General features: G+C 42.8%; 2 protein-coding genes across 5 annotated transcripts in view; one reads left to right on the forward strand and one right to left on the reverse strand.

Moving 5' to 3' along the window:
- LOC138977944 (E3 ubiquitin-protein ligase MIB2-like) overlaps positions 1-2,137 on the forward strand; it is a 30,899-nt gene extending 28,762 nt beyond the window's left edge. For both annotated transcript variants that reach the window (XM_070350551.1, XM_070350552.1), the window contains exon 19: positions 248-2,137. In XM_070350551.1, the coding sequence (XP_070206652.1) occupies positions 248-291 (44 nt within the window). In that variant the 3' untranslated portion in view covers positions 292-2,137. The remainder of the gene's footprint in view (positions 1-247) is intronic.
- A 3,429-nt stretch (positions 2,138-5,566) lies between these two features.
- The window catches only part of LOC138977946 (myosin-1-like), a 25,832-nt gene continuing 3,898 nt past the window's right edge, over positions 5,567-27,500 (reverse strand). For 2 of the 3 annotated variants that reach the window (XM_070350555.1, XM_070350554.1), the window contains exons 4-17: positions 26,942-27,040; positions 25,028-25,203; positions 21,069-21,254; positions 17,969-18,050; positions 16,969-17,046; positions 15,395-15,528; positions 14,146-14,215; positions 13,775-13,868; positions 12,313-12,399; positions 11,481-11,558; positions 10,902-11,067; positions 10,506-10,639; positions 8,744-8,852; positions 5,567-7,313 (exon numbers count right to left, since the gene is read on the reverse strand). In XM_070350555.1, coding sequence (XP_070206656.1) covers positions 7,042-7,313; positions 8,744-8,852; positions 10,506-10,639; positions 10,902-11,067; positions 11,481-11,558; positions 12,313-12,399; positions 13,775-13,868; positions 14,146-14,215; positions 15,395-15,528; positions 16,969-17,046; positions 17,969-18,050; positions 21,069-21,254; positions 25,028-25,203; positions 26,942-27,040 — 1,765 coding nt within the window. In that variant the 3' untranslated portion in view covers positions 5,567-7,041. The remainder of the gene's footprint in view (positions 7,314-8,743; positions 8,853-10,505; positions 10,640-10,901; positions 11,068-11,480; positions 11,559-12,312; positions 12,400-13,774; positions 13,869-14,145; positions 14,216-15,394; positions 15,529-16,968; positions 17,047-17,968; positions 18,051-21,068; positions 21,255-25,027; positions 25,204-26,941; positions 27,041-27,500) is intronic. The other variant, XM_070350556.1, reaches the window with a different exon arrangement.

Here is a 27,500-nt window from a genome sequence, read left to right on the forward strand (position 1 = left end):
TACTGTAAGCATTCCTCCGAAAACGGCGTATGGCTGCCTAAATGGCGGGGTAAAAAACGGTCATACACGTAAAATTCCACTCGTGCAAAAAACACGAGTGTACGTGGGAGTTTCAGCCCACGAACGCAGAAGAAGAAGAAGAAGACTGTAAGCATGCTTACCAACATTTATATTTGTGAGTGTGTGTTCTGTGTGTGCATACATGACAGGCAAATGATGGATCTGGTGTGTGTGTGGTTTTCTCCAGGTGCATCAGAACGGCAGCTACAGGAACAGTGTAAGCAGTCATAATCCTCGCCCCATTGCTGCACACAGTGGAGTCTCGAGAGCTATTGATACTTAATTGTCTCCTTGTGCAAACTGTCAACACTCAACACCTGTCGACCCAAACTTTCAACACTCAACACCTGTCGACCCAAACTTTCAACACCTGTCGACCCAAACTTTCAACACTCAACACCTGTCGACCCAAACTTTCAACACTCAACACCTGTCGACCCAAACTTTCAACACTCAACACCTGTCGACCCAAACTTTCAACACTCAACACCTGTCGACCCAAACTTTCAACACAACACCTGTCGACCCAAACTGTCAACACTCAACACCTGTCGACCCAAACTGTCAACACTCAACACCTGTCGACCCAAACTTTCAACACTCAACACCTGTCGACCCAAACTGTGACTAGACTTTCACCATCAGTTCCCTTCACTGTCATTGAGGCTACACTCCAACGGCCTGGTTTGCAGGAACTTCACTTGGAGTTATCATCGATTATATTATATTCCTTCAGTTTCAGCAGTTGTACTGGGCTTTTAAGTTGCATAGGACTTGGCTTTTTGAAACATCATGAAACTTGTATTTTTGTACCTGGTATTTTGCTATGGACAGGCTGTGATGTTGTGGCGAAAAGGTCAATTCATCAAGTCCATATTTTGTGGGCCGAGCAGGGGATCGTGGAATGGTGGGTGAGATGTCAGAATGCACCACAGCTCTATATTCAAACTGACTTCGTTGTGTGGGACATTCCACTAAAAGTGTTGAGCTCCGTTTCGTGGTGCAAGAAAGAAACGAGAGAGAAAGAGGAAAAGCAAGCATTAGCGTGAAACAAATCAACACCATACCCATGAAAAGTGAGAGACAACTGTCACTGATGATGGACCGCCCTGATATGGCCCTTTGTGGTCGGCTGGGCGTTAAGCAAACAAACAAACTGATGATGGACCGCCCTGATATGGCCCTTCGTGGTCGACTGGGCGTTAAGCAAACAAACAAACTGATGATGGACCGCCCTGATATGGCCCTTCGTGGTCCGCTGGGCGTTAAGCAAACAAACAAACTGATGATGGACCGCCCTGATATGGCCCTTCGTGGTCGGCTGGGCGTTAAGCAAACAAACAAACTGATGATAGACCGCCCTGATATGGCCCTTCGTGGTCGGCTGGGCGTTAAGCAAACAAACAAACTGATGATGGACCGCCCTGATATGGCCCTTCGTGGTCGGCTGGGCGTTAAGCAAACAAACAAACTGATGATGGACCGCCCTGATATGGCCCTTCGTGGTCGGCTGGGCGTTAAGCAAACAAACAAACTGATGATGGACCGCCCTGATATGGCCCTTCGTGGTCGGCTGGGCATTAAGCAAACAAACAAACAAACTGATGATGGTGACTACACATGAAATTGTAGTGTATAAATACATTTCAAGAACTTTGTGTTACAATGTCATTGTTTTGGATGAGCAAACAAGATACGAGAAACGTATTACATGTGTTATTTACTGAGCATAATGGACAAGAGCATGTTCATTTTAAATGAAACAGTCTTATTTGACGACTGTGATGATTATTTTATATTCATGTTGACAATTCGAAAAATGTACGAGCATAATTAGTTATTCTCCCAGCAATCATCATCGTGCTATGGACCCCTGTGATCTGTTTCACTTGATCGCTTCACGTCACTTAGAAATATACGAACAGTTCAAATTCTCACGACCGTTTTCATACAACATGTAAAAGCACGTTTGACACAAAATAAGTGTCACAACTTCACTTGGTTCTTCCCCATTTTGACCACACAAGCTAGAGAGTTGGTGGTGCGGAAAGCCTCATATTAATTGGGAGAGTTTGACGTCCTGAAGTCTACTTCACGAATCAAAAAACAAGAAAGGTAGGTTGTTGGAACGTTTGTTATTGACAAAACAATAATTTCTTGTTTTTTTAATTCTGAATTTTGGAACGTTGGCAGTCTCTTTGTTTTTGGATCTACTTCTCGAAGCTCACTGCACAGAGCTTTGGCACCGACATTTTGGTCAACAGACTTTGCCAAGTCAACTTCGGGCTCTAGAAAAGAAGGTCTCAACGAACGCCGTCTATTGCTGGAAACTTGCGCAATCATGTGCGGTTAGAAGATGACAAAGAGTGACGTAATTCATGGACATGTTCTTGGATCATGTAACAATCAACAGAAAGACTGTATATTTTCATCCACTCAACTTCAGCTGCTTATACTTTGTTTCTTATCTGTGATATGAGCAGATACATGTTATTACTATTACACAATAAAAATTTTTTTTTATAAACAGGGAGTGTTTCTAAAGACAAAAGACAGATACTTGTGCCAGTGTGTGTATGCTTGCAGTCAGTGTGTGTATGCTTGCAGTCAGGTGTGTGTGTTAATGTGCGTGTGTTCGCACACAATTAAGAGCGTGCATACGCATGGTACACATGTGTGTATAACTAAGTGTGTACATGCGTATGTGTAACAATCCAACCAAAACCCAACCAAATGCCAGAAACTGAGAAATGACACAACAAACAGAGGCTTTCTTTCATGGTCAAGTTTAATCCTGCCTTCCACTCAACAAGGGCAGACACGGGTAAAGAGGACGGAATGTACAATCATATCACAGGCCCACACAAATCATTACAAGCGCTAAAATGATGGGTCATGTCATGACAGCGACTGTTAAAGGGTCATCACCATGGTAACACGGAAGCCTTGGATTCCCTGTCTTTTCTTTTCTCTCTTTTTGTATGTAAATATTCGTGTACATATGTGATTAGAGTGGGCGAGGCTGGTTGAAAAAAAGCTTGTCTGTATTGCTTATGCCACAACTCACTATTGTACAATAGCGACAAGAAACCCAAAAGCGGTGGCTCTTCCCGGGTGGGGTACTCGTGGGGAGGAATGATGGAAGACAGAAGAAAAAACAAGTCGCGTAAGGCAAAATTACTACATTTAGTCAAGCTGTCGAACTCACGGGATGAAACTGAACGCACTGTATTTTTTCACCAAGACAGTACAGCTTCGTCAATCCCCGCGTGAAGGAAATCGCTCACCTCACACGTGCAAAACGTAGTGATATTGACACGCCAGATTAGCGCGGTAGCGTATTGTGCTAAGCAGGAAAGTGCGCTTTTCTGTATTCTTGTTAACTTTCTGAGCTTGTTTTGAATACAACCTATCATATATATCTATATGTTTTTGGAATCAGGAAATGATAAAGAATAAGATGAAATCATTTTTGGATCGATTTCTTAAATTTTAATCGTAAGACTAATTAATCTATTTTCGTTAATTGTGATCACATTTTAAGAGTAAACATAACATATGTATATATTTTTAGATTTAGAATGTGATGAAGAATACGATGCAATCAATTTTAAATCTATTTGCGAAAAATCGATTTTAATGACAACTTTAATGAGCAAACTCATTAATTAATTTTTAAGCCTCCAAGCTGAAATGCAATACCAAAGTCTGGGCTTCGTCGAAGATTACTTGACCAAAATTTCAACCAATTTGGTTGAACTGAAATGAGAGCGTGACAGTGCCGCCTCAACTTTCACGAAAAGCTGGATATGACGTCATCAAAGACATTTATCAAACAAGAGGCGAAGCCTTCAAGGCTCACGTAAGAAATCGACAAACAGTAACACAAACTCAATCACTCCGTCACACATACACACACACAGTAAGCATAGGTAACACGGTGCAAGAGTGCGAGACACTAGATCTAGATCTGTCTGTCTGTAGCCCACTTACGGGGACACGACTGCCAGATCGACACTGCGCTTTCGACAGCGCTTCCTCGCGCAGACACTGGAAACACGCTGTGCAGAGTAACCTGTAGGAAATCTCCTTTGGTATTTTCTTTATCTATTTTTCTGGAGCTACGAAACCGAAACCGAACAATGTGAAATCGTCTTCTCCGAATCGGTGAACTGCAGCTCGGTGATCACTGTATCTATACCACAATCCTTCACGCGATCTAACCTAACCTTGACCCCTGACCTGGTCCACATACCACACACGACACAAACCAGTCAGCTGTTTTTACCCCCCCCCCCCCCCAAAACAAAAACCCCACCACCCGTTTTCTTTGGATACACACTTTAACTACATACGTGCCGACGAAATGTTGATCATTGCTTTAATACTTTGAAGCTGTTGCTTGAATAATAACCAGGTAAAATTAGTATTTCAGTGTTCAGTCAAATGTTAAAGTTTCTACCACAGACATACATACGCACGCACGCACGCACGCACGCACGCACAGACAGACAAAAGTTAGCATCGCATAGGCTACACTTACGTGAGCCAAAAAATGAAAAAAACGCCTGGAGATACCAAACTTAGGATCTCTCATGTCAAGTTTCATGAAGATCGGTCAAGTAGTTTTTTCTGAATCGCTCTACACACACACACACACACATACACCACGACCCTCGTCTCGATTCCCCTTTCTACGTTAAAACATTTAGTCAAAACTTGACTAAATGTAAAAAGTGTCCCCACTCCTTTATACCCTTTCCCCAAAACACCCCTGCCCCGGTGCCCCAAAGGCCAATGCACAGCCATTAGATCAACAACCCCACCGACTATAGCACTGACTCACAACGGCCTATCCAGCCAACTTGAAGCATCCTACTTATCATCAAGCTCAAGCTCTGGTGCCCCCTCCTGCTCCCCCCCTCCTTCCCCTTCTTATTTTTCATACTCACTTTGTCTAAAGTCGGGGTAACACCCAGGAGGATACCCTTAATGGTTTTACCGTGAGGGCGTAAAACAACACTTATCATGATGAGCTTGCTTACTTTTAATCCTCTGCATGTAGGGAGACATGATGTGGATAAAATGCCAAAATAGCCATGGACACCACACTGACACAAAGCCAGAGCTGCACTTTGCAACGCTGGGTTATGAATATAGAGGTTCCTGTTATGTAAGGCACCTCTGATGAGAGGACACTTTCCAAGAAAGGACACCTTGTGTTGTCCCTTTGTCAATTGTCAACCAAAATCTACCTGTCATGACAGGCCAACTGCAATGTAGGGTTAAGGGACACCTTTGGCTGGTCCCAAGCTTGGCTGTATTTTCATTGTAAGTACAACTGCACTAAAAGTGATTCATTGGTCATGAGATAAGTAACATTGACAGCTAGGGTTCGATTCCACCAGAGTCTGGGAGGGGATATTAGGCTTTACATATAGAATGATAGGTAAACGCATTAGCGCAAGTCAGCAGCAATGAAACTTGAAAACAAACAAAGGGAAAATGAAGGAAGGGTAAAACGTCTATTGATTTCATTGACAGAAGACAATGTTAAAAGAATTTAATTAACTAGAACAATGCTGTATGACTGGATATTAGACATACAAATTGTACTGCACATATTATACAAGCTATTTACACTAGGACAACATCAAACTGAAGCCACCTTGCGCTTTCATACAACTGCCCAGTTAAGTTACGGCAATGTTATCTTGGTCTCGTATTTCAGGTTAGTTTCATTTCAAACACTGCAAAAGGGAGACAACTAGTAGAAAGTAAGAAAAGTTAAGAAATTAGTATACATTGTACATATATTACATATTACCACAAATAATGTCACAATATGGCGATATTAGGTAGACACGTTTTAAGTGAAATGAGAATTACCGCAGTTCTTCATAATGCTGCTAAATATGCCACACACAGTCACAGAGCATCACTAGCGTTTGTGATGACCTCTCACACTGACACAAACTTCATGGCAATGGGGCGTGGCTTCAGCTAGAAGGGTAAACATTATTTGGCATTTCATAAGAAACGGGTCATGCATGAGGACTCACTTAATCTATCCACACACTATGGATAAGGACAAATGCATAGATCAGTAAAACAATGGTTGAACATAGGACAGAAAGTCAAGTTATTCCAATGCTACTTTCAGACCTGGGAACCCCTGTTTTACATTTGGAGTATTCTCAAATAAACTTGGTGTATTTTCAGAAAAAATGAGTGTACTCCACACAGCATTTGAACATTCATGCTTCGAACATGCTTCACACGCATCGGTCGCACCGTTAATTAAGTCTACCAATACATTTAAAACAAATGCTTCTTTCAATGTTTACTGACAAAAACTGTAATCATATTGTGTCAAAATACTGGATCGGCTTCAGGATGGGCTTAATTGTGAAGAAAAGTAGTCCAGGAATTTTTCTCGTAGCATTTCTTTTCAACTGACCGTACTGATCGTATTCTAGACAATCATGCGTACAAAATACGGCGAAATCGTACGGGTTCCCAGGTCTGTACTTTCAGGAGGCTCATTACAACAAAGCAGGTCACTTATCAGTCACATCCTGCGTGTACCTCCATCACTCATCTACCTCCAACACAAACACTTTATTCTCCCTTACAAAATCAACAATTAAAACTTCAAAAGTTATCTTTCACTTTTTACATCCCAAATACAAACTGTCCAATCCATTCACAAACTCTCTCTTTTCTTCAATCTCTCTTCCTCTTTCCCAATTTCAAAAGGTAATCTTTCAGTTGCATCAAAAGAACAACTAGACAAATTCTCTAAACTTCTTGCACTCTCTTTTTTCATCTCTCACTTTCACAGAAAGGAAAAATCAAAATTTCAAAAGTAATATTTCAGTTACATTACAAAAATAACCTGCCCACCCCAGATCTAAACTCACTCATCCTTTTGTTTACACACCCTCTCTCTCTTAAAAAAAAGAAAAATAAAACATCAGGTCAAGGTCGGCCAAGGAGAGCGCTGATCCTGCGGCGATTATCGTCCAGAGAGCCGCTGTTTTTAGCCCGGGGCGTTTTGGATCCCTCACTCTTGTAGCTGACGTTGACCTGGTTGGGCGGCACACTTGGGCGTGGCTTGTTGCCGTCCTGGCTGTGGGCGGAGCTTGTTGCCGACTGTATGCTGTTGATGCTGACACTCTTCCTGAGGGGGGCCAGGCCGTTGTCTGTGCCGTGGGGGGAAGCTGTCTTCCCGCCGCCTGAATTATAACCACCTGACAACATTCACATCAAGCTGGCTGGTAACTGACAGCTACAAGTACAACTTTACCATTGGCAAGCAAGAGTCAATCTTCAAGAAAAGAAAGGAATTAAACAAATAAAACAAACAAACAAACAGGCAAACAAAATGAAGCAGATAGTTCACAAAAGCCCACTGACAAACAGATGTATCAAATCAACTTATGCTATTGAAACACGCGGGCAAATAGCTCAGTCGGCTGGTAACCATGCAGTTGTCACTATTGGCATTGGTTCAACCCCGATGTTCGGCAAGGGATTCATTTCCCAGTCAACTTTGTGCACACTTTCCCTCCACCTCTCGCATGCCCAAGATAAAGATCCCACAGTGACAGAAACAGTCTCAGGCTTTAGAAAACATGCAGGGAAATGAAAAAAAAAATAGGTAGCGTGATTCTGTTGCTGCACACTATCCCCAGGGAAAGGAGCTCAAATTTCCTCCAGAGAAATTCCCAAAGACAATACGATATACCAAATATCCCCAAAGACAATACGATATACCAAATATCCCCAAAGACAATACGATATACCAAATATCCCCAAAGACAATACGATATACCAAATATCCACAAAGACAATACGATATACCAAATATCCACAAAGACAATACGATATACCAAATATCCCCAAAGACAATACGATATACCAAATATCCCCAAAGACAATACGATATACCAAATATCCCCAAAGACAATACGATATACCAAATATCCATGGGTGGGACTGAAAATGTCATGAATCCTGAAGAACCTGACAAACCAACCTCAACCAAACCCCCCCCCCCCCCCCAAAAAAAAAAAAAAAAAAAAAAGGCCATAATCGAATCCGGATTTCTGGCATATACTTGAAGAATCCCACCCATACAAATACAGTGGAACCCCCCCCCCCTTTAAGACCCCCCAATTTAAGACTTCCTCCCTTTTAAGACCTTAGAATCTTAAACAACTCTCGCTTACTCTATTGCACATGTGGTATGCATAAAGAGCGATTACTTCCCTTTGGTTGTTTGATATCTCAAGACCTGAGTTTTTTTAATTTCCCATTCCTATCCTGTGTCAATGTACCCCCATTGTAAGACTCCCTCCTTGTTGAGACCTGATTTGTGACCCTCCACCACGGAATGAGTCGCATGTCACCTTTTCATGATTTTCATATTTTTACATTTTCTTAAAGAGTTTTTTATTCTCTATCCAGTGGTGAAAACCGTTTTAGAAAAGAGTGAACACTTTTCGAGTTATAAGCCTGTGACTATGGTGACCCTCACACTGTTACTAGACACCCCCGGACTTATATTATGCCTAGCGCAGAACCGCGTGAGGTGACATGCGACTCATTTCGTGGTGGAGGGTCACATTTTCTCAGATTGTGGAGGTCGTGAAAGGGGGTTCCACTGTACCAAGCTTACCGTTTGTCTTTCTGAGCCCCAGCAGCTCCCGTCTCGCCTCACTGAGCACCTCGGTCAGCTCAAACCTCTCCTCACACTCGTTGCGCACTGTGTCCTGCAGGAACTGAGCCTGTCACACGAAACAAAAACCTCTAGAACCAACACACTGTGTCCTGCAGGGACTGAGCCTGTCACACGAAACACAAACCTCTAAAACCAACACACTGTGTCCTGCAGGAACTGAGCCTGTCACACGAAACACAAACTTCTAGAACCAACACACTGTGTCCTGCAGGAACTGAGCCTGTCACACGAAACACAAACCTCTAGAACCAACACACTATCATGCAGGGACTGAGCCTGTCACACGAAACACAAACCTCTAGAACCAACACACTGTGTCCTGCAGGAACTGAGCCTGTCACACGAAACACAAACTTCTAGAACCAACACACTGTGTCCTGCAGGAACTGAGCCTGTCACACGAAACACAAACCTCTAGAACCAACACACTGTGTCCTGCAGGAACTGAGCCTGTCACACAAAACACAAACTTCTAGAACCAACACACTGTGTCCTGCAGGAACTGAGCCTGTCACACGAAACACAAACCTCTAGAACCAACACACTGTGTCCTGCAGGGACTGAGCCTGTCACACAAAACACAAACCTCTAGAACCAACACACTGTGTCCTGCAGGAACTGAGCCTGTCACACGAAACACAAACCTCTAAAACCAACACACTGTGTCCTGCAGGAACTGAGCCTGTCACACAAAACACAAACCTCTAGAACCAACACACTATCATGCAGGGACTGAGCCTGTCACACAAAACACAAACCTCTAGAACCAACACACTGTGTCCTGCAGGAACTGAGCCTGTCACACGAAACACAAACTTCTAGAACCAACACACTGTGTCCTGCAGGAACTGAGCCTGTCACACGAAACACAAACCTCTAGAACCAACACACTGTGTCCTGCAGGAACTGAGCCTGTCACACAAAACACAAACTTCTAGAACCAACACACTGTGTCCTGCAGGAACTGAGCCTGTCACACGAAACACAAACCTCTAGAACCAACACACTGTGTCCTGCAGGGACTGAGCCTGTCACACAAAACACAAACCTCTAGAACCAACACACTGTGTCCTGCAGGAACTGAGTCTGTCACACGAAACACAAACCTCTAAAACCAACACACTGTGTCCTGCAGGAACTGAGCCTGTCACACGAAACACAAACCTCTAGAACCAACACACTATCATGCAGGAACTGAGCCTGTCACACAAAACACAAACCTCTAGAACCAACACACTGTGTCCTGCAGGAACTGAGCCTGTCACACAAAACACAAACCTCTTGAACCAACACACTATCAGGCAGTCAGTGAACACCAAAAACACAAACCTCTTGAACCAACACACTATCAGGCAGTCAGTGAGCACCAAAAACACAAACCTCTGAAAACATGGACACACTATCACACAGTCAGTGGAAAATGAGATCGATAAAATAATAAAACGATAAAATCTATTTTTTTGATGACCCCCTAACACTGAGTTTCACCCCCTCACCCCCCCCCCCCCCCCCCTCTCTCTCATATTTCCAACACACTCCAATTATAAACATCACAGTCACAAAATAACATAAAAACAGCACTATGGTATGAACCTGATGTGCTAATCACCGTCAAACAAAAACAAAAACCATTACATAAACTGAACCTCCTTCTTCAGATAAGTTGTCTGATAGAAAGCACTGTTTGCCAGTAACGTACCTCCTCACGGGCCTGCTGTAGAGAGTTGTTAAGGGAGACAACCTTGTCCTCTTCGGCCTTGAGCCGAGCCCTGAGAGCGTTGAGTTCCTGGCTGAGTTCCCCCACCCTCTCCTCACCCTGGCTCTCAAAGCGCCCTGAAACACACAGTTAAGAGTAGTTAGGCCAAGAAAAAAGTTCAGTGTTTTCAATCACCCGACAAACCCTATTTTGCTCTCCTGACCCTTGAAAATATTTTGGACACTAAAAAAAAAAAAAAAAAATATCATCAAAAATGACTAAATTTGATTTTGCAGATTTTACAAGGAAACAAAATTTGTCCGACATCTAGGGTAACAGCTCAAACTGCACAACAGACAGACTGGTAATTAAGCGATCATGCATTTTCTGACGGCATACCCAGTTTATTCTGCAGATCAGCAATGATTCGCTTCAAGGTGTCAATCTCCTTGCAAAGCTCCGCCTCCCTGGTCTGGGCGTGTTTCTTGGCGTCCTTCAGCTGTTGCTGTACCGCCTCCAGCTCTCGCCGGTGTCTGGCTTCCAGGTCCGAGATCTCGGCCGCTTTCTGTCATCACACAACAGAGATCTAACTTTTTTTTTTAGCAGTTCTGGCCTCGTTCTCAAGAACTTTAATTGCCTTCCATAAAATGAGACAGAAAAGAAATGACATTGAGAAGGAAAGGAAAAAAATAGAAAAGAAACCTAAATTTCTACAATATTTGGTCTCAACGTGCAAAATCTGTAATGATTTTGATAGCACTGAAGAATACTGTCACCATTTCCCCCTCCTTGGAATAAAACAAACCTGTTTTTTCTATGCAAATATCTACACAATTCATATAAATCACTCTTTGGTCTAACCTCTAGAATCAAAATCTCAAGCGCATGTGTGTGCCTACACACACACACACACACACACACACAAACACACACAGATAAATACGAGTGTGCAACAAGATGAGGTAATGTGTAGCACACCTGCGTGTTGCGTTCCTTAGACTGTCCCTGGTATTTGTGCATCAGTTCATCGTACTTCTCCTTCTCTATCTGCAGCTCCTGCAACACAAATAAGACTGATCAGAGATTTCCATCATGACATCATATTCACACACCCCTCTTTCCTCCCCCCTTCCCCTAAGTCAGCTGGCTGTATATCTTTCTAAACGTTAGACATCAAGGCTTTAACAATAATAATTAAAGCTGAAAAGGAAAAAGAAGCAGAACAAATATTTGCATCTAGAAATAAGTGTACGACAAGACTGAGGTACAGACAGAGCAGTACAAAGTTCTACACATAGATGTTATACCCCCATTCCACACATCCGTTCTAGCTTCCGTTTCCAGCCGTCCTCAGGACAGCTGCCACAACAATGAGACGCTGCGCAAACAGACGTTTTGGGAATCTTTGAGCAGCGTCTGGCTGTAGTGGCAGCCGTCCTGAGGACAGCTGGGAACGGAAGCTGGAACGGATGTGTAGAATGGGGGTATGACAACTCAGGGTGTGAGAGCGCTAGCGTTGCGTTACCATTGTGTTAAGTTCCATTAACGATCCTTGAGTTCTGTTGCTGATGTGTTCAGGTTCCATTACCGTTCATTTGGAACGGGCGGGGAATGCCTACAATTTTGAACATGCAGCCCGAACTCACTCGTCCCAAATCGTTCCTACCGTTCAAAGGAGTTCTGTTAACGTCCATTGGCGTTCCATTAAGGTCCCCTCCCGATCCCTCCCATTCCCGTGCCGTTCCTTGATCGCTACGGGAACGGGACCTAGAACGGATGTTTGGAATGGGGGTATAACGCACAGACTCACCATAACAAAGCTTTCCTTCAGTTTCTTTTCCAGCGCAGCCAGTTCCGCCACATGTCTATTTTTCTCCCCTGCCAGCGCTTCCTGTAGCTGTAAACACATAATGTCTCACACAGTTCTACATTTCTGCTCAGTTTCTACCATTGTCAACAAGCCAGACATGCAGGACAAACTTTGCCTTAATTCAAAATAACCCCATCTTGCATGCAACACAGACCTTGTAGAAAAATAAAGCAACTGCTTGTTCTGGGACTTATTGTCAGCCATGTTTGAGGTGTTTCAAAAGCAATTTATACTGTGCATAGTATTCATTTTGAGTTAGGAATTTTCTCCCCCCTTTCCTAACCTTGGTGGTGGGTTCAAGTGCTAGTCTTTCTACATTGGGGTGTGCACGTTAAAGATCCCACGATTGACAAAAGAGTCTTTCCAGGCAAAATTGTATAGGCATAGATAAAAATGTCCACCAAAATACCCGTGTGACTTGGAATAATAGGCCGTGAAAAGTAGGATATGCGCCGAAATGGCTGCGATCTGCTGGCCGATGTGAATGCGTGATGTGTTGTGTAAAAAAATTCCATCTCACACGGCATAAATAAATCCCTGCGCCTTGAATATGTGCGCGAAATAAATTGCATTAAAACATTTTTTTTTTTAAATCCCTGCGCTTAGAACTGTACCCACGGAATACGCGCGATATAAGCCTCATATTGATTGATTGAAATATAAGCCATTCCATATTCTCTGACATTTGCTTGACTTCACTGCACGCTGCATTCAGATGCACAATCTTTAAAGTTTGTAGAGAAACAAAGCTACTTGCTTGTCTGACAAGTCACTTCACTCATTCCATAAGACACTTATTCTATCCCCTCCCCTGTGTACAGTGTACAGTGTACAAAATCAGACCATTCTGCTGAGGCCTGTGTACAGTGTACAAAATCAGACCATTCTGCTGAGGCCTGTGTACAATGTACAAAATCAGACCATTCTGCTGAGGCCTGTGTACAGTCTACAAAATCAGACCATTCTGCTGAGGCCTGTGTACAGTGTACAAAATCAGACCATTCTGCTCAGGCCTGTGTACAATGACGGCTGGCAGACATTAGAGACCACCTGCACTGTAGGGACACTGTTGGCAGGTCACAGGGGTGTCCTTTCATCACAGGGTGTCCTTTCATCACAGGGTGTCCTTTCATCACAGGGTGTCCTTTCATCGCAGGTTCCACTTTACATCAAAAACACTACAAACTCTGCGCACAGCTGGTGTATTTAATTAATGCAGCTATCTGTACCCACAGACAAATCAAACCAAATCAAACCAAATCAAACCAAATAAAATAAAATAAAATAAAATAAAATAAAATAAAATCCAGTCAAACCAAATGAAATTTAACATGTACACCAAGAACCCTACAAACTCTGTGCACTGCCGGTGAATGGAATGCAGCTAGCCACGCCCATGTACCTTGTTAGGCCAGCTTTCCGACTCGGCCATTTTGCGTTTGAAGCTCTCCCTCAGCTCTTCAATGCGTGACTGGTGTGCTGCGATCATGGTCTCTCTTGGAACAAAACACACACCAGTGATCATGCAACGTGAGCGTAAGGAATCATGCTGAGACAGTAACACAGTGACACATTTAAGTGATTTCTTACTTACAACAAGATCAAGTGACATGTGAGACTAGAGTGAGAAAGATGCTCTCTTACGAAAACTTTGTGTGTGTGAAGCCATCTGTGATGCACTGGGAGTGATGCATACAATGAAACTCAATTTGGACCACATGAAACAGCCATTGACAAACATGCACAATTCATGTGAGTGTTAAGTAAATTCACCTCTCATTCTTCAATGCCTCCACATCCCCGCGCGCCCTTTCCAAGGACTCCTTCAGATCCCTGGCTTCGTCTGGAGAATGAAAGGTCAGTGCAATAATTAGACACCAGTGAAAGCGGACAGCAATAATTCACGTGCACTTTGAATCTCGTCACAAGCTCACTCTGACTTGGCACATTCATACCCCGTTCATTCCTGACACCAACACTTGTGACACACTGAAAGGTGACAGCAGATAAGCCATGGATCATTTGAAAAGACAAATCTGTGGCAACATTCATGCGTAGAAGAATTAAGACAAATCTGTGGCAACATTCATGCGTAGAAGACAAATCTGTGGCAACATTCATGCGTAGAAGACAAATCTGTGGCAACATTCATGCGTAGAAGACAAATCTGTGGCAACATTCATGCATAGAAGACAAATCTGTGGCAACATTCATGCCTAGAAGACAAATCTGTGGCAACATTCATGCCTAGAAGACAAATCTGTGGCAACATTCATGCCTAGAAGACAAATCTGTGGCAACATTCATGCATAGAAGACAAATCTGTGGCAACATTCATGCGTAGAAGACAAATCTGTGGCAACATTCATGCGTAGAAGACAAATCTGTGGCAACATTCATGCCTAGAAGACAAATCTGTGGCAACATTCATGCGTAGAAGACAAATCTGTGGCAACATTCATGCGTAGAAGACAAATCTGTGGCAACATTCATGCGTAGAAGACAAATCTGTGGCAACATTCATGCGTAGAAGACAAATCTGTGGCAACATTCATGCATAGAAGACAAATCTGTGGCAACATTCATGCATAGAAGAATTAAGAAACGAAGAGACCAACACAGACAGACAGACAAGACTGACCCAACAGAGTTACACTGACTGACCCAACAGAGTTACACTGACTGACTGACAGACAGACAAGACTGACCCAACAGAGTTACACTGACTGACTGACAGACAGACAAGACTGACCCAACAGAGTTACACTGACTGACTGACAGACAGACAAGACTGACCCAACAGAGTTACACTGACTGACTGACAGACAGACAAACATGCTGACTGACCAACCAATAAACAGACAGAGCTATCACCACCACCACCACCACCCCCATCCTCCAATACAATCAAACCAGAAACACACTGAAAGTGCTAGTAATGACCAAACACCATCAACGTCAACACAGCAAATCATTAAAAAAATCTCTGTATTGCACACGACTACTGCATGACTAGACTGACTGGCAGAGAGGACGTTTTGCTGAGCGATGTCAGCCTGTCTCCTCTCCACCTCGCGGTGTTTGTTCTCCAAGTTCTTCAGCTGTTTCTGCACCGTGGTTAGCTCCCCTTCCTTCTGTCGCAGCTGGTTGTCAAGTCTGAGTGAGAACAGAACCAAGCAGTGTTATACCCTGTTAATAATCCTCCAAAAACTGCAAAGTGAGAACAGAACCAAGCAGTGTTATACCCTGTTAATAATCCTTCAAAAACTACTATGTGAGAACAGAACAAAGCAGTGTTATACCCTGTTAATAGTCCTTCAAAAACTACTATGTGAGAACAGAACAAAGCAGTGTTATACCCTGTTAATAATCCTCCAAAAACTGCAAAGTGAGAACTGAACAAAGCAGTGTTATACCCTGTTAATAGTCCTTCAAAAACTACTATGTGAGAACAGAACAAAGCACTCCTGTTAGACCCATTTAACTCTGTTTAATGTAACCAGATGCACAAGAATCACCTGTTAATAGTCCTTCACAAAATACTTTGTCAGCGCAACGGTTCACAAGAGCATACAAGGAGATAATAGCAGTTGTGCAGTTGTGCAGTTGTCCGGTTGTGCAGTTGTGCAGTTGTGCAGTTGTCCACAATTGACAGGTGTCTAACCGGCGATGTACAAGAAACGTCACAGTCGTGCTACCATAAATAGACCGTGCTCCTCCCTGACTCTTGACTTTTTCAGTTTGAACTTTGAATCTTTCAGTTTGAACTTTGAATCTTTCAGTTTGAACTTTGAATCTTTCAGTTTGAACTTTCAGTTTGAACTTTGGATCTTTCAGTTTGAACTTTTGAATCTTTCAGTTTGAACTTTGAATCTTTCAGTTTGAACTTTTGAATCTTTCAGTTTGAACTTTGAATCTTTCAGTTTTAAGTACAGAACTGATGTGCTCAGACTTGAGACAACAATGTGATCGAACACAGGCCCTATAGCTGTACCACTGTGACAACAATGTGATCGTACACAGGCCCTAACTGTACCACTGTGACAACAATGTGATCGAACACAGGCCCTAGCTGTACCACTGTGACAACAATGTGATCGTACACAGGCCCTAGCTGTACCACTGTGACAACAATGTGATCGAACACAGGCCCTAGCTGTACCACTGTGACAACAATGTGATCAAACACAGGCCCTAGCTGTACCACTGTGACAACAATGTGATCGAACACAGGCCCTAGCTGTACCACTGTGACAACAATGTGATCGAACACAGGCCCTAGCTGTACCACTGTGACAACAATGTGATCGAACACAGGCTCTAGCTGTACCACTGTGACAACAATGTGATCGAACACAGGCCCTAGCTGTACCACTGTGACAACAATGTGATCAAACACAGGCCCTAGCTGTACCACTGTGACAACAATGTGATCGAACACAGGCCCTAGCTGTACCACTGTGACAACAATGTGATCGAACACAGGCCCTAGCTGTACCACTGTGACAACAATGTGATCGAACACAGGCCCTAGCTGTACCACTGTGACATATCTGCATGGATGGAAGCCGGACTGCATACAAATAAGCGTCTTACTGTTTCAGGGCCACGTCGCTCTGCTGTGCCTGCTTTTGCTTCTGTCTCGACATCTCCTCCAACTCATCTGTTTTTGTCCTGCAACGAAGAAACCAGTCAGGTCAGCAACAAAGAACGAAATTGTGTAGGACAACTGACGCGATTCTTGATGCAAGTGAAAGCAACCAGGGCAGCATGTGAACAAGGCCAGTCGGCACCAACAAACATATAATATGTCTTAAAAGCTGAAAATGAACTTAATTCAGTTGTCGCCATTTTATATGCATGTTCTTCAAATGTACACTCACACACACACATATACATGCAACAAAATCATGAAAATGAACAACAATTGCAATGACAACTATGAACAACAATTGCAATGACAACAAAGTTGAACAAGAGGCGAAGCCATCAAGGCTCACGTAAGAAATCGACAAACAGTAACACAAACTCAATCACTCCGTCACACATACACACACACACACAGTAAGCATAGGTGACACTGTGCAAGAAAGCGAGACACTAGATCTAGATCTGTCTGTCTGCATGTAGCCTACTTACAGACACGACTGCCAACTAGTCTCGGCCCGCTCAAAATAATAATGACCGAGACTTTCAGTAATTCCTTCGCGTGACGTCTAACCCTCTTACGCCATAATGTGACGTCTTCAAATGACGAAATGTTAAAGTTTCTACCACAGACATACACACGCACAAACACACGCACGCACAAACACACGCACGCACAAACACACGCACAAACGCACAGACAGACAAAGTTACGATCGCATAGGCTACACTTACGTGAGCCAAAAACCAACATAAAACACACAGACATACAGACAGAGAGGTAAACAGACAAATGGACAAATATATTCTTGGGATACAAGCAGAGAAACAGAGATTTACACATATAAAAACAGACAAATGAACAAACAGAGACACATGTAGAAAAACAGACTGAATAACAGACAGACAGACAAAGAATCCTCACTGGACCTAACCGTTATGCGCTCACCTGATCTGTTTGTGAAACTGTTCCACTTCCATGGTTACTTGTCGACTCTTGCTCCTTGCTTCCTCCAGCTGACCTTGACATTCTGCAATGATACAAACATGTTCTCAATTCAACTGTATTTGCATTCAAACATGCATGCATGAATGCACACACATCCACACACACACATGCACACACACACGCACACACACATCCACACACACACATTCACACACACACACACACACACATCCACACACACACACATCCACACACACACACGCACACACACACACACATCCACACACACACGCACACACACACACACATGCACACACACATCCACACGCACACACACATCCTCACACACACGCACACACACATCCACAAACACACATCCACACACACACATCCACACACACACATCCACACACACACACACATCCACACACACACATCCACACACACACGCACACACACACACACACATCCACACACACACGCACACACACATCCACACACACACGCACACACACATCCACACACACACGCACACACACATCCACACACACATCCACACACACATGCATGTGCACACACACACGCACACACACATCCACATGCACACACACATCCACACACACACATCCACACACACACATCCACACACACACACACGCACACACACACACACACACATCCACACACACACATCCACACACACGCACACACACATCCACACAGACACATCCACACAGACACATCCACACACACACATCCACACACACACATCCACACACACATCCACACACACCCACACACACACATCCACACACACACGCACATCCACACAGACACATCCACACACACACATCCACACACACATCCACACACACACGCACACACACACACACACACATCCACACACACATGCACACATACATCCACACACACATGCACACACACACACACACATCCACACACACACGCACATCCACACAGACACATCCACACACAAACGCATCCACACACACGCACACACACATCCACACACACACAATCCACATACACATGCACACACACATCCACACACACATGCACACTGACACACATCCACACACACATGCACACACACATGCACACACACATGCACACACACACGCACACACAAACACTACCACACACACATGCTACTACACTCACACAAACACACACACAAACACACACACACAGTGACTGCAGATAAAGTAGCCAAAGCAAACAATCAGACACACTTACACTTTACACAACAACAGGTCCACACTTTACACAACAACAGGTCCACACTTTACACAACAACAGGTCCACACTTTACACAACAACAGGTCCACACTTTACACAACAACAGGTCCACACTTTACACAACAACAGGTCCACACTTTACACAACAACAGGTCCACACTTTACACAACAACAGGTCCACACTTTACACAACAACAGGTCCACACTTTACACAACAACAGGTCCACCACACTTTACACAACAACAGGTCCACACTTTACACAACAACAGGTCCACACTTTACACAACAACAGGTCCACACTTTACACAACAACAGGTCCACACTTTACACAACAACAGGTCCACACTTTACACAACAACAGGTCCACATATATCTACATATTTATTATACATGTTGAAGGATGAATGAAGATACATTGTAGACGGATGCATGTTATGGATTAAAAGCCCCACGATGATGTGCTTGGCAAATACAAAAAAAAAGAAAAGATAAAAAAAAAAAAAAAAAAAAAAAAAAAAAAAAAAACAACAACAGGTCCACACTTTACACAACAACAGGTCCCACTCAAACAGTCTTGAAATGTGAAGTGAGAAGTCTGAAACGTCAAATCAGGCAAGACAGCAAAACGAATTTTAAAGACTTTCCTCTAAAATCAGTACAGTGAACCCCCCCTTTAAAGACCACCTGATTTAAGACTACAGTATAACCTGTCAAACAAGGACACCCTTGGGACCAGGGGAAAGAGTCCTTATTCTGCAGGTGTCCTTATTCTGCAGGTGTCCTTATTTTACAGGTTCAAGCAAATGTGGTTGCGAAAAGGAAAGTGAACTCAGTTTACACTCAGTGTCATCTTACTTCCTACTCACTGAAACCATAGAAACTTCCAACTGATCACCAGTTCATAGCTTTCAATTTTGTCCATTAGTTCCTCATAATCAGTTGCCTTCTTCGAAATCCACTTTTGATCTGCTCGACCGTCTCCCGATTCCCACAAAGCCATAATTTGTTCTCTGTCTATGCTGACTTTTGAAATCTGCGTCCTTCCACAACCCAGCTCTTGCACGATCGATCGGCATGATTGTCCGCTCTGCAGCTTTTTCACCACAGACACTCGTTGCTCTAAAGTGAGAGCGTTTCGTTCCTTCCGCAACCTAGAAGCCATCGTGATTCATTCAAACTTTGACAAAACGCGACTGAATCAGCTGTGCAAGTGTGTGAGAATCTTCGATGTTGTTCACAAATGTACCGACTTCCGTCGAATACTTTCGATGAATTTCATTGGCTATGAGGTTGCTGACCAATCGCTAATAAGCTTGTTTCAGTTTCAGCTCAAAGCCGACCAATCGCGATTAAGCTTCTTTTACCTCTCAAATCAAGCTTGCGAGAGAGAGAAGACAGACAATCGCAATGATGTTTGGAAGTTAGACGAACATCCTTTGTCCGTATTGAGCAGTTACACAATTTAGTAGGGACCTAAAATAAGCGTCCGCGTCCGTAATTCCGAGGTGTCCGCTAAGTACAGTGATTTTAATGAAGGAAACGATCCGTGCCAATAAAGACTGTCCGTATTGTGCGAGTGGCCGTTAAGTCCAGTGACCGCATTCTACAGGTTTTACTGTACCTCCCTTTTAAGACGTACCCTGTTTACTCAAATGTTCTGTTCATAACCTGTGTAAATTTACCCCCAATTTAAGACGCCCTCCTTTCTGAGATCTGATTTTCTCAGCTATTAGAAGGTCTTAAAAGGGGGGTCCATTGTAGCACCAACATAACACAAGATACGACACCTCCCCCCCCCCTCCACCCAGTCTACAAGAGCAGCATAAATCCAAGCATTACCGTTGAGTTTTGCCTGTAGCTCTTTATTGTGCGTCTCTAGCGACGTCATCTGGTCCTCACAGTGCTGGAGGTTCTTTGTCTTTTCCTCCTGTGATCGCAGCTTGTCGGTCAGCGACTTGTTGGCCTGAGTGGTCACCATGTGTTCCATCTCCAGGCACTGCAGGCGAGATTGGACGCCCTCGTAATCTGAAATCATGCAGTCACATGAGGAATATGTACGACTTTTCACACCCAGCTAGACACGCACATGCACCTAACAGGGAGGGAGTCTTAAAATGGAGCTAAACTTACAAACATTATGAACAGAAAAGCTGAAAAAGCAAGGTCTGAAAAGGGGGGTTGGGTGACTGGAGTGGGGGGGGGGGGGTCTTAAGTTAGGGAGTCTTAAAAGGGGGGTTCCAATGCACCACCATTCACACAGAGCTAGACATGCACAGGCAGCCAGACTAACAAAACACCCATATGATACATACAAACCGATGAACACACCTACAGGCGCATAAAGAAACACACAGAGGCATACACACATGTGCACAGACAGACAGACAGACTGTCAGGCTCTCTTTTTCAACACACAGATGCACGGACAGCCAACCAGCCACACATGCACAGACTCTCCCCCCTGCAAAAATACACAGAGAACACTTAACCAACAAGAAGACAGCTCTCAGCATGTAAGAGACAGGAACCCTAACAGATGTGGAGCAATATTGACAACACTGGCATTGCACAGTGCAGGACAGATGTGGAGCAATATTGACAACACTGGCATTGCACAGTGCAGGACAGATGTGGAGCAATACTGACAACACTGGCATTGCACAGTGCAGGACAGATGTGGAGCAATATTGACAACGCTGGCATTGCACAGTGCAGGACAGATGTGGAGCAATATTGACAACACTGGCATTGCACAGTGCAGGACAGATGTGGAGCAATATTGACAACACTGGCATTGCACAGTGCAGGACAGATGTGGAGCAATATTGACAACACTGGCATTGCACAGTGCAGGACAGATGTGGAGCAATATTGACAACGCTGGCATTGCACAGTGCAGGACAGATGTGGAGCAATATTGACAACACTGGCATTGCACAGTGCAGGACAGATGTGGAGCAATATTGACAACGCTGGCATTGCACAGTGCAGGACAGATGTGGAGCAATATTGACAACACTGGCATTGCACAGTGCAGGACAAATGTGGAGCAATATTGACAACACTGGCATTGCACAGTGCAGGACAGACGGAGGAGCAATACTGACAACACTGGCATTGCACAGTGCAGGACAGATGTGGAGCAATATTGACAACACTGGCATTGCACAGTGCAGGACAGACGGAGGAGCAATATTGACAACACTGGCATTGCACAGTGCAGGACAGACGGAGGAGCAATATTGACAACACTGGCATTGCACAGTGCAGGACAGATGTGGAGCAATATTGACAACACTGGCATTGCACAGTGCAGGACAGATGTGGAGCAATATTGACAACACTGGCATTGCACAGTGCAGGACAGACGGAGGAGCAATATTGACAACACTGGCATTGCACAGTGCAGGACAGATGTGGAGCAATATTGACAACACTGGCATTGCACAGTGCAGGACAGACGGAGGAGCAGTATTGACAACACTGGCATTGCACAGTGCAGGACAGATGTGGAGCAATATTGACAACACTGGCATTGCACAGTGCAGGACAGACGGAGGAGCAATATTTACAACACTGGCATTGCACCGTGCAGGACAGACGGAGGTGCAATATTGACAACACTCGCATTGCACAGTGCAGGACAGACAGAGGAGCAATATTGACAACACTGACATTGCACAGTGCAGGACAGACAGAGGAGCAATATTGACAACACTGGCATTGCACAGTGCAGGACAGACGGAGGAGCAATATTGACAACACTGGCATTGCACAGTGCAGGACAGACGGAGGAGCAATATTGACAACACTGGCATTGCACAGTGCAGGACAGACGGAGGAGCAATATTGACAACACTCGCATTGCACAGTGCAGGACAGACGGCGGAGCAATATTGACAACACTGACATTGCACAGTGCAGGACAGACGGAGGAGCAATATTGACAACACTCGCATTGCACAGTGCAGGACAGACGGAGGAGCAATATTGACAATACTGGCATTGCACAGTGCAGGACAGACGGAGGAGCAATATTGACAACACTGGCATTGCACAGTGCAGGACAGACGGAGGAGCAATATTGACAACACTGGCATTGCACAGTGCAGGACAGACGGAGGAGCAATATTGACAACACTGGCATTGCACAGTGCAGGACAGACGGAGGTGCAATATTGACAACACTCGCATTGCACAGTGCAGGACAGACGGAGGTGCAATATTGACAAGTCAAGTCAAGTCAAGTCAAGTTTTATTCCGATAAAACCCCGTGAGGGTACATGGAAAATTAAAAAACACAATAAAAACACATTTCATTCAACACCAAATAAAAGGAACTAAAACAAAAAGAAATCAGGCTATGTACAGAAAAGGGAGTTGAGGGGTGAGGGAGAGCAAAAACAATACAAGAAACAATTCAACAACAATAATAATAAATAATAATAATAATAATAATAATAATAATAATAATAATAATAATAAAACACACAAAGTAATTACATACATTTCTTTACTATGGGAAATGGGGGGGAGGGGGGGGGTGATGGGTGAGTTAACATAAGGACAAAAATACTATTACAAACAACACAAAACAGATAACGGAGTATAAAGCTAAAAGAGAATTAAATTTTACTCGCTTCTCAAACAGTCCATGACAAGTGTCATGAACTTTGCGAGTTTTAGCAATAAACTCTTTTTTGTAGTGGAAAAAAGCTCTCTGAATTTAACTGAATTGGGGCGGGCATAATAATAGCACCGTAACAACTGTTTTCTATAATTGGTAAAAAAAGGACATACAAAAATATAATGGAACTCGTCCCCAAGGTCACCTGATGAACATTTGTGACAGATTCTGTCTTGTCTGGGAATACTAAGAGTCCTACCTTTTTGTATAGGCAGTTTATGATTCAGTGTTCTAAATTTTAAAACAGCGTTTGCTAAATTAACCGGCAGGATGGACAAGTACTTTTCAAACTCAAAATTCTCTTTATACATTCTATAATTATAATAAAACTCATTGTTATTTATTTCTGAATGCCAGGTTTGGACAAATTGGTCTTGTAGCCTATTTTTCATCAGTGCTTTGAAAGTATTAAAATAACCACCATCCGTTACATTATCGATAGTTTGATTGTGCCAAAAATCACTAAAGCCTAACTCATTTAGAACACCATGGACAGAAAGCAAAAATTTTGACTTGTATACACCAGATTCATACATTTTAAATAAAAAACGATATGTCACACAAGAAAGTTTGTCAGAACCATTTGAAAATGCAAGTTTGTACCAAAAATTCAACATACGACATTTCGCTTGAACAACACTGGCATTGCACAGTGCAGGACAGACAGAGGTGCAATATTGACAACACTGGCATTGCACAGTGCAGGACAGACGGAGGAGCAATATTGACAACACTGGCATTGCACAGTGCAGGACAGACGGAGGAGCAATATTGACAACACTGGCATTGCACAGTGCAGGACAGACGGAGGTGCAATATTGACAACACTGGCATTGCACAGTGCAGGACAGACGGAGGAGCAATATTGACAACACTGGCATTGCACAGTGCAGGACAGACGGAGGAGCAAGATCAAAAGTCTCCACAGTGGAACCCCCTTTTAAGACCTCAACTCATCAGAAAATCGGGTCTCAAAATAGGGGTCATTTTACAGAGGTTAAGAACGGAAAGTCGGAAAAAACAAGGTCTTAAAAAGGAGGGAATCTTAAAGTGGAGGGTCTTAAAAGGGGGGTTCCACTGTATCGGCATGTGTTTACACGTGTGTACAAACCTGCATGGATTCCAGCACACATCTCTTTGACGCCATTTTTGGCAGCTTCCATCTGCGTGACGGTGTCCTGTGTGAAGCTGCCTGCGCATTGTCTCAGCTCTTTCAGGCTTTCTTTCTGCTGTCCAACAATTGTGCTGAGAGATGAACATTTCCGCAGGAGTGTCAGATACTGCTGCCTGCAACAATGATCGAATCAAGCATGAAGTAATGAACACATTTGTGGGATAAAAAACAAACCACAAAACCTACAAACTATGGTAAGGGAATCTGATCAAGCATTTGGAGTTACATTTTATTGTGAAGCATGCACATTAGTGCTTTATAGTTACATTTTATTGTGAAGCATGCACATTAGTGCTTTATAGTTACATTTTATTGTGAAGCATGCACATTAGTGCTTTATAGTTACATTTTATTGTGAAGCATGCGCATTAGTGCTTTATAGTTACATTCTATTGTGAAGCATGCACATTAGTGCTTTATAGTTAAATTTTATTGTGAAGCATGCACATTAGTGCTTTATAGTTACATTCTATTGTGAAGCATGCACATTAGTGCTTTATAATTACATTCTATTGTGAAGCATGCACATTAGTGCTTTATAGTTACATTTTATTGTGAAGCATGCACATTAGTGCTTTATAGTTACATTTTATTGTGAAGCATGCACATTAGTGCTTTATAGTTACATTCTATTGTGAAGCATGCACATTAGTGCTTTATAGTTACATTTTATTGTGAAGCATGCACATTAGTGCTTTATACATGTAGTTACATTTTATTGTGAAGCATGCACATTAGTGCTTTATAGTTACATTCTATTGTGAAGCATGCACATTAGTGCTTTATACATGTAGTTACATTTTATTGTGAAGCATGCACATTAGTGCTTTATAGTTACATTTTATTGTGAAGCACGCACATTAGTGCTTTATAGTTACATTTTATTGTGAAGCATGCACATTAGTGCTTTATAATTACATTCTATTGTGAAGCATGCACATTAGTGCTTTATAATTACATTTTATTGTGAAGCACGCACATTAGTGCTTTATAGTTACATTCTATTGTGAAGCATGCACATTAGTGCTTTATTACATTTTATTGTGAAGCACGCACATTAGTGCTTTATAGTTACATTCTATTGTGAAGCATGCACATTAGTGCTTTATAGTTACATTTTATTGTGAAGCACGCACATTAGTGCTTTATAGTTACATTTTATTGTGAAGCACGCACATTAGTGCTTTATAGTTACATTCTATTGTGAAGCATGCACATTAGTGCTTTATAGTTACATTTTATTGTGAAGCACGCACATTAGTGCTTTATAGTTACATTTTATTGTGAAGCATGCACATTTATAGTGCTTTATAGTTACATTCTATTGTGAAGCATGCACATTAGTGCTTTATAGTTAAATTTTATTGTGAAGCATGCACATTAGTGCTTTATAGTTACATTTTATTGTGAAGCATGCACATTAGTGCTTTATAGTTACATTCTATTGTGAAGGATGCACATTAGTGCTTTATAGTTACATTTTATTGTGAAGCATGCACATTAGTGCTTTATAGTTACATTTTATTGTGAAGCATGCACATTAGTGCTTTATAGTGACTTCTGCATCTCATCTATCTGAGGGATAGCAACAGCAACTATTTATCTTTTTATAACAAACATAAGAAAGTCTTATATTCAAACTTTAGTAAAATTTACAAGTACAATCATTTAAACAAATTTACACATTCAAAAATACCCTGGGCTTTTGTACCCAACCATCCTCCCCCCCCCCCCCCCCCCAAAAAAAACAAACCCAAAAAACCCCAAAAAACCAACCCAGAATGAAACACAAAGACCCTCGCCAAATCAACAATTACAACTCATGAAACTGACAAAATCATGGAGCAGTACCTGTATTTGTCTGCGCTTGCTGTTGCTTCACTGCATTGAGTTTCCAGTGTCTTGTTTGAGTCATTGGCCAGTTTCAGTTCCTGCTTCAGCATAGACAGTCTGTAGCAACACAGGAGGTAAGTATGATGTATTAAATAACGATACACAACAGTGGGCACATCACATGAAGTACATTATGTTGCCAGTATACTGGTTCCATGATGAAATGATTACTCTGCAGAAAGATAAACTCATCCACCTTCCTTCTGGCCTACAGCATAAAAATAAAAAAATCAATGTAACTGAGAAGAAAAGAAATAACAAAACAAATACCAAAAACTTAAGAGTTACTAGCATGTGTTTCATTTGACATTTTAATTTCATTCTTTAAATGTAAGTGAATCGTTGCGCTGTTATGCTTTGTTTTGGATTCCCACCACCATTTATTTATTTATTTATTAAGGAGATTTCTATAGCGCATAACTAAAAGCACTATGCGCCTAAGTGAGCGACCAGTTTGTGTGCCACCCAGGCTGATTATTCTTGACCTGTCTGTATGATGGCCAATCAGATCCAGTGG

The sequence above is a fragment of the Littorina saxatilis genome, linkage group LG10, assembly GCF_037325665.1.
Source record: "Littorina saxatilis isolate snail1 linkage group LG10, US_GU_Lsax_2.0, whole genome shotgun sequence".
Classification (NCBI taxonomy): Eukaryota; Metazoa; Mollusca; class Gastropoda; order Littorinimorpha; family Littorinidae; genus Littorina; species Littorina saxatilis.